The following is a 9,972-nucleotide window of genomic DNA, read 5'->3' as shown; positions in this document are numbered from 1 at the left end:
CCCCTCTGCTTTTTGCACCACCATACAGAAGTCGCTGTAAATCCTGTCCCACACCGTGCTGGTGCTGGTCAGTCTCATGGGGATGCAGGATGAGCGCTGCCTGTCCCAGGTGTTGTGGCCTGTCCGGCTGGAGGCGGTGGCAGCTGGGAAGGGAGGAGACAGACCCGAGCAGATCTTGCCCAGTCTCCTCTCCACGCCAAGCAATGACCACAGGCTTCAGTCCCGCGGGGCTCTTGGAGGAGGAGCGTGGAGTTTCCCACCTCCCTGAGGTCCCTTCTATTGCTTATTGATATGTATGAAAATTTCTTCCTAAATTAACACCAGAAACTCCCTGGGTTTGGGATATCATTTGTTTTAAGATCATCTAGATCAGTTTTAGACAATATTATTTCATATTCTGTCCATATTATTTTATACTCTGTCCATATTATGGCAATAGTCCCATTGTACCCAATATTACCAATCTATTAAATAATATTTTAATATCGGCCATGTAATTCAGTGCGAGCAGGGGCAGCAAAGGTCACCGCGGTGTGTCCCTGAGCCCGGGGCTGTTGGAATTTCTGCTGCCGCTCCTGGGCAGGGCCGTGTCCCTGGTGAGGGGTGGGTGACACCGGGGACCCCAGGAAGGGCCTCGGCACCCGCAGAGGGGCGAGGCGGGGCCGGCAGCGCTCCAAGGAGCCGCGGTGGAACCCACAGGAGAAGCGGGAGCAGGAGGCGGTGCGGGGAGCTGGAATGTTCCAGGGGATGTGGGAAGAGCGGCAGCGCTGCTGGGGCTGTTCTCCCTCTCCCTGCGGAGCCGGGGCTGCCCGAGAGCCCCGAGCGGGGCCGCGTCCCTTGGGGGGCTCCACTGGCCCCCAATCCCCACGGGCCTGGGGCTCCAGCGGCCCTCGGGGGGGATGTCGCAAGGGCAGGGGGCTGGCGGTGGGGCCCGGGGCTCTTGAGGGGCTGCAGAGAGGAGCCGGGAGGGGTCAGGAGGCGGGCAGGGCCAGGGAGAGGTGCCGTGGCAGGGGCTGGGCAGTGTCCGGCTCGGGGGGACTCTGCTGCGGGGCTGGGGCGGCCAAGGACGGGCAGGAGGAGCCCGGGCAGCTGCCGGGGGCTCCTCGCCCGCCGTGTCCGAGCGGGGCTGCCCGGAACCCTCCCGGCAGGCGGGCCGGGCTGGGCAGCGGGCGCGGAGCAAAGAGCAGCCGAGAGCCGGTGAACATTGCAGTGCGAGGCAGCTTTTATTGGCGTGCGGGGGCAGGGGGGCGGCAGCGGAGCGGGGCCCTGGCCGAGGGCTCCCCGCGGGTCCCGGCCGCGGGCAGAGCAGGAGCCGAGCTGGGGCCGTGCCGGGAGCGGGCAGCGACCGCTGCGGGGCTCCGAGGGATGCGGCGGGGAGGAGGCGGAGCTGGGCCGAGGGATGTCTGTCTGTCTTTCTGTCTGTCTGTCTGTCGGTGCGTCCTTCCTTCGGGCCTTGGCGTGCGGGGATGGGCCGGGGGCGTTCCTGGAGCTCTCCTGGATCAGGGATGGCGCTCGGGCTGGGGCTTAGCAGGGCCCGCAGCCTCTGGGGACGCCGCAGCTGCCCCCAAAACCTCCGAATCCCCCAAGGCCGCCGGAGCCCCCACGGCTTCCAAAGGCGCCCCCGGAGCCGGTTCCCACGTAGGGAGCTCCGGCCGAGCCCACGGCGCTCCGCTGCGGGAAGGAGCTGAGGATGGGCCCGGGGAAGGTGACCACCGTGGCCGGGGGCTGGATGACCACCGTGGAGTCAGGGCACTGGCGCACGCAGGGCTCGTTGGAGGTGTCAGCCAGAGGGGCCGGGGTGGCCACGCCGCAGCTGGGGACACAGCAGGACATCCTTGAGACTGGGAAAGGCTTCTGGAAAAAAACTGCGGGAAAAAAAGAGGCAAAGGTGTGAGGGAGGAGTTGTGCTGAGAGAGATCCCCAAGAGGCTTCGGAGAGCTGCACTTACCCAGGTGATGAGAGGAGTCAAGTGCAGGAGTGCGGATGGAGCTGTGCAAGGAGCTCAGCCCTTTTATACAGCCCAGAGAGCCGGGGGCATCGTCCGGGGGTGCGGGCAGACCCCCCCTTCCTCAATAATTACGAATTCACGCTACCAAGCTTCATAAAGTGCAGGGACGCAGAAAAATTCTGTCACCCCCCCATTGTGGACATTGGTTTGGAAATGAGTGGACAAAAGAGAGGCGCTTTCAGGAATAGCCGTGGCCCATCATTACATGACAGACTCGGTGCTGCTGGAGCTGCGCTCACAGCCCCAATAAACGCAGGTTTGTCCTCAATAAACCTCACTTTGCTTACAAAGAATCCTGAGCGTCCTTTGTTTGCCTGGCCCCGCCACCTTGAGCCCCTGCCCGGCCATGCCCCTGAGCTAGCCGTGCACAGCTGGGCCTGGCCCGGACCAGCCTGGCTCTGGGGGGCTCGGCCAACACCCCCTGGGCCAGCCTGGCTCTGGGGGGCTCGGCCAACACCCCTTGGGCCGGCCTGGCTCTGGGGGCCTCGGCCAACACCCCCGGGCCAGCCCTCGGGGCCAGCTGGGCAATGCAGAGGAGGGCTCGGCCAGGACCCTCTCTGGAGGGTCTGAGTGGTTCTCGATCCTCTCTCTGCTGTCCTGATCCTTTCTTTAGGTCTCCCCTTACTCGTTTATCCCCCCCGTGTCACACCCAGATCCGTGCCAGGATGGATGGTTGGTGAAGCTTCATCTCACATGGGATCTCCCCCTCTGCTTTTTGCACCACCATCAGGTGAATCGGGGACTTAAGAAATCCTCCAGTGGCACAAAAATCCCTTAGAGATTGTCTCTCCCAGAACCCTCCGTGCCCAGCCCTATGCCATGGCCCTCCTCGGGCAGGACATGGGGGCTGCTGCCCCTCTGTGCTCCCCCCAGCCCGCCCCACGCCGGGACTCTGGTCCTGTGCCCTCCTCCCCTGCCACGTCTGGCGTTTGGGATGCGCCCCGAGTGGGTGGGATGGCTTCTCCCTCCCGGCGTCCCTATTTAGCAGCCCGTAAAAAGGATTAATGACAGATGTGCCGGCTGTGCCCAGGATTTCAAAGCGCTCCTGAGTGATGCACAAAACTCCCGTGCATAAGCAAAGCGGGGGATTAGGGACATGTCATGTTTTATTGGGGTTCTGAGCTCAGCTTCGACAACAAATGATCTTTCACTCAGCGATTTGTCACGGTCTGCCCCTCCAGGGCCTGGTGGCTCTCCAGGGCACCTTTACTTGTTCCTAGCCCCAATTAGTATGGATGTAATTAGCCCACGTTTCAGTTTGTGTCAGGAGTTTTGTCCGCTTGAATTCCATGATTAGCTGGGGCTCTGTCACCGCTTCTGGACGGTGCCCCAGGCACTCTGGGGTGTATAAAAGGTCCGAGGGCTCCACAGGGCTGCATCCAGCTCTCCCCACTCGACTCTGCTCATTGATCGCTGTGGTGAGTGCGAGTCTTCCCTCCGTCCTCCCTCCCTCCTCTGAGCCTTCCCCGGGGAGTCTCTGGCTGTGGAATTCCCAAGGGATCTCTGTCCCTGTGGAACCCTCGAGGTATCTCTGTCCCTGTGGAATCCCCGAGGGATCTCTGTCCCCGCGCTCCAGCAGCTGTCCCAGGGCAGAGTTGGGGTGGTTGGGGTTCCACCAGCGGGCTCAAGGCCTCGGGGAGCCCGGAGCTTTGGACGAGGGAGTTTTTCTTCGCTGCCACGGGCAGGCAGGAGCCGGGGGTGGTGAGGGCAGCCGGGCATTCCAGGAGCCGCTCCAGCCGTGCCAGGGCTTGGCTGGGAAGGCCTGGGAAGAGCCAGAGCGAGCCCTGGGACACGGGCTGCAGGCGGGCGAGAGCAGCGGGGCTTTGTGTGCCGAGTGCTCGGCGTGAGCCGCGGCTGTGCCTTGTCTTGCAGCTCTGCCAGCCGAACCCAAGGATGTCCTGCAACAGCCTGTGTGTCCCCAGCTGCGGGGTGGCCACCCCGGCCCCTCTGGCTGACACCTCCAACGAGCCCTGCGTGCGCCAGTGCCCCGACTCCACGGTGGTCATCCAGCCCCCGGCCTCGGTGGTCACCTTCCCCGGGCCCATCCTCAGCTCCTTCCCGCAGCAGAGCGCCGTGGGCTCGGCCGGAGCTCCCTACGTGGGAGCCGGCTCCGGGGGCGCCTTTGGAAGCCGTGGGGGCTCCGGCGGCTTTGGGGGCTTTGGGAGCTATGGGGGTTTTGGCGGATTTGGGGGCTACGGCAGCTGCGGCCGCGGTTCCCGCTCCTTCGGAGGCCCCTGCGGGCCCTGCTAAGCCCAATCCCCGCCGGAGCTCAGTGCTGGCCCTGCCCGCGGGCTCCTCCAGCAGCCCCCGCTGCCTTGTGCCGCCGGAGCCGGGCTGAAGCCGCAGCCCCCGCTCAGGGCCGGCCCAGCAGCCCCGGCAGCCGCAGGGTCCCCGGCGCTGCCGGCTGAGCCCGCAGAGCCTCGCCAGGCGCCTCTGGGCTCCCCAGCACTGCCTCCAAAAGCTGCCCCCTCTCTGCGCCCCCAGCCAGCTGTGCCCAGCCTCGGCTGAGGCTCTGCCCGCTCTGCCCGGCGCCCAGCCCCGGAGCCGCCCTGGCCAGGGCCGATCTCTGCGGTGCAGCCCTGGGCTCTGCCTCGCTGCTGCCTTGGGCTTTTCGTCTTTCCGACGCCTTGTTGCTGGTTTGTTTCTCGCTGACAGCGCCTGTGGGCTTTTCACTCGCAATAAAGAATCTGTGTTGATGCAATCCTTTTGGATTTTGGTTGTTTTTTATGGGGTTGCTGCTCTGACGGCAGTGTTGAGCTGGGATATGGTCACAGGATCCCGGAGTCATTCCGGGTTTAAAAATCTCCAAATCATCATCCAATTTTTGACCGATCCCCACAGTGTCACCCAGCTCAGCGGTCCGAGTGCCATTTCCACTCGTTCCTTGGACAATTCCAGTGGTGGGGACCCCAAACCTCCCTGGGCAGCCCCTTCCAGTCCTGACCACCCCTCCCAGGAAGAAATTCTTCCCCAGATGAAGCTCAAGGCCCAACATTTATCATCCATTAATGAACCGGACTTCTAAGAATCTGCATTGCACGAAAGATTTATTTTTTGTCATGGATTTCTTCATCCTGGCTGTAAATGGGTCTCTGACTGAGCAATGGTTGGAATGTCCGATCATGGAATCAGAGGATGGTTTGGGTGGGAAGGGGCCTTAAAACTCATTCCGATCCACCCCTGGCATGGGCAGGGACACTTTCCACTGTCCCAGGTTGCTCCAGGCCCTGTCCAGCCTGGCCTTGGACACTGCCAGGGATGGGGCAGCCCCAGCTTCTCTGGGAAATCCATCCCAGGGCATCTCCACCCTCACAGGGAACAATTCTTGGCCAATGTCCCACCTGAACCCCCTCTCCTTTAGTCTGAATCCATTCCCTCCTGTCCTGGCACCCCATCCCTTGGGAATTGTCTCTCCCCGTGTTTCTTGTAGCCCCTTCTGCTCCTGCAAAGCCACAGTTGGGCCACCCCAAAGTTTCTCCATGCTGAATAATCCCAGCTCTGCCAGTAGAGGTGCTCCACCCCTCGGATCCCATCCTGGAGCCTCCTCTGGGCTCTTTCCTCTCCCTGAGGGTGTTTTCCAAATTCTCCTGGAGCTCTGGCAGCCCCGGGGCTGTGCCCATTCCCTAGCGAGCCTGGGCAGTGCCCAGCATCCTCTGGGGGAAGAGCCTTTCCTTAAAATTCATCCGAAACTTCCCCTGGCACAGCTTCATCCCATTCCCTGGGGAGCCTGGGCAGTGTCCAGCACCCTCTGGGGGAAGAATTTCCCTGATATCCCACCGAACCAACCCCCCCCAAAAAAAAAAAAAAAAAAAAAAAAAAAAAAAAAAAAAAAAAAGGTGATAAAGGAAGACAGAAAATGTATTTCGGTAGAGAAAATTTATTTGGAAAGAGAAGCTTTCCTACAATTGTGGATCAAAACTGTACAGGATACAAAGAGCATCGTTCCGGGGGTTCAGCCAGGCTCTGGCAAATCACCAGCATCCAAGTGATGCCGCGTGTAAAAACGGGGAATTTCCCTTTTTGGCAGCGTTGCCGTGTGCTATTCCGAGCATTTCAAGTCGCCTCTCTAAGCTCAGTGCCAATAAAAAAATCCGGGATAAGCCAAAGCACGGCGGAAGCAGGCGACTCCAAAGCTGCGGGAGAACAGCCCTAAACTAAGGGAAAAAAAACCCGAGGAATTGCAACACGAGGCCGCCTGTGCCGGGGCTGAGCCCCCGCAGCTCTCGGGAGGAGCCGGAGCAGCCCCGGGGCCGCTGCACCGCCAAGAAGAGCTGGGATTTCACCCGGGATTTCCCTTGCCGCCCGTTCCCCGTGCTCAGCACGTCCAGCGCTTCCCGGAGCGGTAGGAATTGCAGGGATGAGTCCATTGCGAGGAGTAGCTGTAGGAATATTTGGGGGCGCAGCGCGGCTCGGGACGGGCCAGCACCGGCGCTGCCACTTTGTCGCCAGCCGTGACTTCGGCGGGCAGCGCTGCCGGGGCCGGGGGCTCGCCCAGGGCCACCTCCGAGGGCTCCGAGGCTCCCACGACGGTTTGCTGAGGGTACGTGGTGAGGATGGGCCCCGGGAAGGTGACCACCACGGGCGGGGGGTAAATGATGACCCGCGAGTCGCCGCAGGTCACCACGCAGGGCTCGTTGGTGCTGCTGGCCAGCGGTTGGGGACACTTGGGCTCGCAGGGGGTGGCACAGGACAGTTGGGTGGAAGCCATCGCCCGGAGGTGCTGGGGGAGAGCCTGCGGGGTTAAAAAAAAACCAAAAAAAAAAAAAAACCAAATAAACAAAGAATGGTCCAAAAGCGAAGCGGACAACTCCCGGCGGCTCTTGGATGTTGGCATTTTTCTCTAAGAGACGGTCAGAGGAAATTGGGATAGAGACAAAATTTGAGCGCTGGTTTATTGACATTTGGCTCTAAGAAATCGTCGGAGAAAACTGGGATAGAGACAGAACTGGAGTTCTGGTTTATTGACATTTGGATCTAAAAGATCGTCAGAGGTAATTGGGATTGAGACAAAACTCGAGATCTTGTTTATGGACATTTGGGTCTAAAAGATCGTCAGAAGAAATTGGGATAGAGACAGAACTGGAGCGTTGATTTATTGACATTCGGCTCTAAGGGTTTTTAGAGATAATCAAAATAAAGACACGAGCCGAGCGCTGGTTTATGGACGTTTGGCTCTAAGGGTTTTTAGAGATAATGGAGATAAAAACACGAGCCAAGCGCTGGTTTACTTGGCTCTAAGTGGTTTTTAGCGATAATTGAGATGTCTCTAAAAGGATGTTGTGCTCCTAAACTCGGGAAAAGAGAAAAGTGGAGCACTCGGCTATTGACATTCTAAGAGATAATTCGGGCAAGAACGAGACTTGATCGCTTGTTTGTTGACATTTGGCTCTAAATGGTCTTCAGAGATAATTCGGATAAAGACAAGAATTGCTCTCTTGGCTATTGACATTTCGTTTTAAGGTCTTGTTAGGGATAATTAAGATAAAACCAGTAATTGCTCTCTTGATTATCGACCTTTGCCTTTAAGGGATCCTCGGAGGTAATTTGGATGCGGCTTTATCTCCCACCTTTAACTTCCCCCGCCCCGATTTGTTCTGAATTTCTGTTAAATTTCCCCCATTTTCTCCTCCTCCCCCGGGAGCAGAACTCCTCCTCTTTCCTCCCGTGCCACCTCCAAGCCCCGGCCCTTTGGAGGAATTCCCGAGGACGCGCTGGAACTCGTTCCTACAGCGCCTCTGTTCCTCCCACACGGGGAAAAAAAAAAAAAAAAAAAAAATCCGGATTTTCCACGTATTTCAGCGTGGAATAATCAGCTTAGCACCCGGCTTAATTTTTGTATTATTTTCCTTGCAGATTCCTGTTGTTTTCAGGCAGGAAAATATTCTGGTAAAACACAGGGGAAAAAAGCAAAAGGCTGAGAAAAAGTGGGAGGGTTAAGTGCTCGTTTAATAAGTGAAACGTATAATTAAAATATTTATATAATATAATATATATATGTTAAAATATTTCTATAGTGATATAATCAAGCCAAATAAGAAAATTGCATTTTCACCTAAGGGTGAAATTAAATCAATAATGTTTATTTCTTCAGGTTAAATCCTCACATAAAAGCCTGGTGTAGCATCAGAATATTTTTTTAAGCTTGTAAATTAAATTTATCCTTTTGATAATTAAAAAAAAAAAAAATTAAAATACCCGTGCAGGGCATTTTCCTCCAAATTCCCCAGTAGGAACGTAGCACTGACCTACAGAATTGCTGGATTTAATCTCTGTAAAAGCGCTTTAGAACTGTAAATCAGTTTTAAGAGTTAGAAATGAAAGTTATTGGCACAGTTACGTTAATAATCCATAATAATCGTTCGCTGTGGCTCCAATTAAATTAAGAACGGGCTGATCCAAGCAGCGGCAGAGGTGCACCGAGCTCCCTTCCAAGCAGGATTTTCCCACAGTTTTCCATGAATTCCACACCAAACCCACCCTGAACCCTCTCCCTGATCGCTCCACGCAACCAAACGCGAATTTAAATCCATCCCCGAAACTTCTCCAGATATTTTTCCAGAATGAAAAGACTGCAACCCCTCATTCTCCCATAAATCCCAAAGCCCTGCTTTGACTTTTCCCCTTTTTGCCCAGCACGAAAAGCCCTCCTAAATCCCTCAGAACCGGACCATTCAGGCAAGGCTCAGCCCCGATTTTGAGGAGAAAAAGCAGAAGAAAAATGGAAGTTTTTAGAGCCGGGGAGCCCGAACTTACTCAGAGAGGCGGAGAGGAGGAGTCGGGAGAGGCAGTGAGGAGATGCCAGGGTGGAGAGGGGTTTTATATCCTGCCCCGATGGCCGGGGGCGGCTGAGCCACTCTTTGCTAAAGCGCTTTAATGACTCGGGAGCCGAGCCCGGTGCAGGGATCGCTGCTGGAGCCGCAGGAATTGTTTTGCTGGCTGTTTATGATTATCTAAAGCCGCGTTGGGCAATAACCCCAAAAATGCAGATGGCAAGCCGCCAGGTCTTTTCATCTCGGAATTTCCTGCTTTTCTCCTCCTGGTTTCATTAAGAGGTGAAAATGCAGCGAGAATTAATGAGGGTTTTTTAGCTTATCTTGGCTAAAAGCTGGAGTGCGCGGGGAATTTTGGAGTGCCAGGGTGATTTTCCTTATGGAAGCAGAACCTAACACAGGGAATTGTGGCCGTGCCTCGTTTATCAAATCGGGGATTCTTTCCCAAAATATTGGTGGGATTTACGGATGTGCTCCTAAATCAGGGGAAGGATCTGGTGCAAACCTGAAGAGCGAAGCTCGGGGTTATCTTTGGAATAAAAACGAAGCCGTTCATGAATTATGCCGATTGTGAAGTTTAAAATGAGGAGTTTGGTGGAACACTTTCCATAATTTATTCTTTGTGAGGTCGCAGCAGCCCGGATCCTCTAGGATGTCATTACCGTGATTACCACGAAATTATTTCCCTGGATGACAAACTCGCAGAGGTTTTGAGATCCTCTTTGAAATCTCATTTTCTGATGTCTCCGGAATATTCCCGATAAGCTCCAAAGCCCGGCGGGATCTCTGGAGTTGCCTCACACAATCAGAATAATTCCTGGGATGCCACGAACCCCGGGGTGGTTTTACCTCGTCTCAAGGTGGGAATTTCCAGGCTTAAAGGTTCCCTCCGGAGGGAAGAGGGAGTGAAAACGGGAAAAAAAAGAGGTGCAAAGGACAGGGATTTTGGGAAGATCCTCCCAGCGGATTCTTTGTGAGCAGGGAACAGTTGGGGCCGTGTGGGTCCTTTTGGAATCACGTCCATGGCAGAGGAATCCTTTTATTTCCCCCCAAGGATTTAATCCTAACGAGGTTGAATGGACGTTGCCTATGAGGAGGAGCCCAAAATCCCGCCCCAGAATCGAAAATTTTCTTCTCCTCCCGAAATTTCCCATGTCTTTGTTATCAATCACCCTTTGGAATTTCTTGCTCCAA

The 9,972-nt window shown here is 56.1% G+C and overlaps 3 protein-coding genes across 3 annotated transcripts; 1 reads left to right on the top strand and 2 right to left on the bottom strand.

Annotated features, from left to right (window-relative positions):
* Window positions 1-1,524: 1,524 nt before the first annotated feature.
* LOC121338753 (claw keratin-like) lies at window positions 1,525-1,833 on the bottom strand. Its single transcript, XM_041409953.1, has one exon. It carries the CDS (start codon window positions 1,831-1,833, stop codon window positions 1,525-1,527), a length of 309 nt encoding a protein of 102 aa, XP_041265887.1.
* A 2,068-nt stretch (window positions 1,834-3,901) lies between these two features.
* On the top strand, window positions 3,902-4,258 carry LOC121338740 (claw keratin-like). The gene has a single exon (XM_041409938.1). The coding sequence runs from the start codon at window positions 3,902-3,904 to the stop codon at window positions 4,256-4,258; it is 357 nt and encodes a 118-aa protein (XP_041265872.1).
* Window positions 4,259-5,869: 1,611 nt separating this feature from the next.
* Window positions 5,870-6,716, bottom strand: LOC121338749 (feather keratin 4-like). Its single transcript, XM_041409948.1, has one exon. It carries the CDS (start codon window positions 6,714-6,716, stop codon window positions 6,324-6,326), a length of 393 nt encoding a protein of 130 aa, XP_041265882.1. The 3' UTR covers window positions 5,870-6,323.
* Between the last annotated feature and the right edge of the window lie 3,256 nt (window positions 6,717-9,972).

This window comes from Onychostruthus taczanowskii, unplaced genomic scaffold (genome assembly GCF_017590055.1).
Source record: "Onychostruthus taczanowskii isolate IOZ18803 unplaced genomic scaffold, ASM1759005v1 scaffold315, whole genome shotgun sequence".
NCBI lineage: Eukaryota > Metazoa > Chordata > Aves > Passeriformes > Passeridae > Onychostruthus > Onychostruthus taczanowskii.
The sequence above is the reverse complement of the archived record's forward strand: the minus strand, read 5'-3'. Positions and strand labels throughout refer to the sequence as shown.

Bases quoted from the DNA above. Each gene is read 5' to 3' on its own strand.
- LOC121338749 (XM_041409948.1), bottom strand. From the start codon at position 6,716: ATGGCTTCCACCCAACTGTCCTGTGCCACCCCCTGCGAGCCCAAGTGT.
- LOC121338740 (XM_041409938.1), top strand. From the start codon at position 3,902: ATGTCCTGCAACAGCCTGTGTGTCCCCAGCTGCGGGGTGGCCACCCCG.
- LOC121338753 (XM_041409953.1), bottom strand. From the start codon at position 1,833: ATGTCCTGCTGTGTCCCCAGCTGCGGCGTGGCCACCCCGGCCCCTCTG.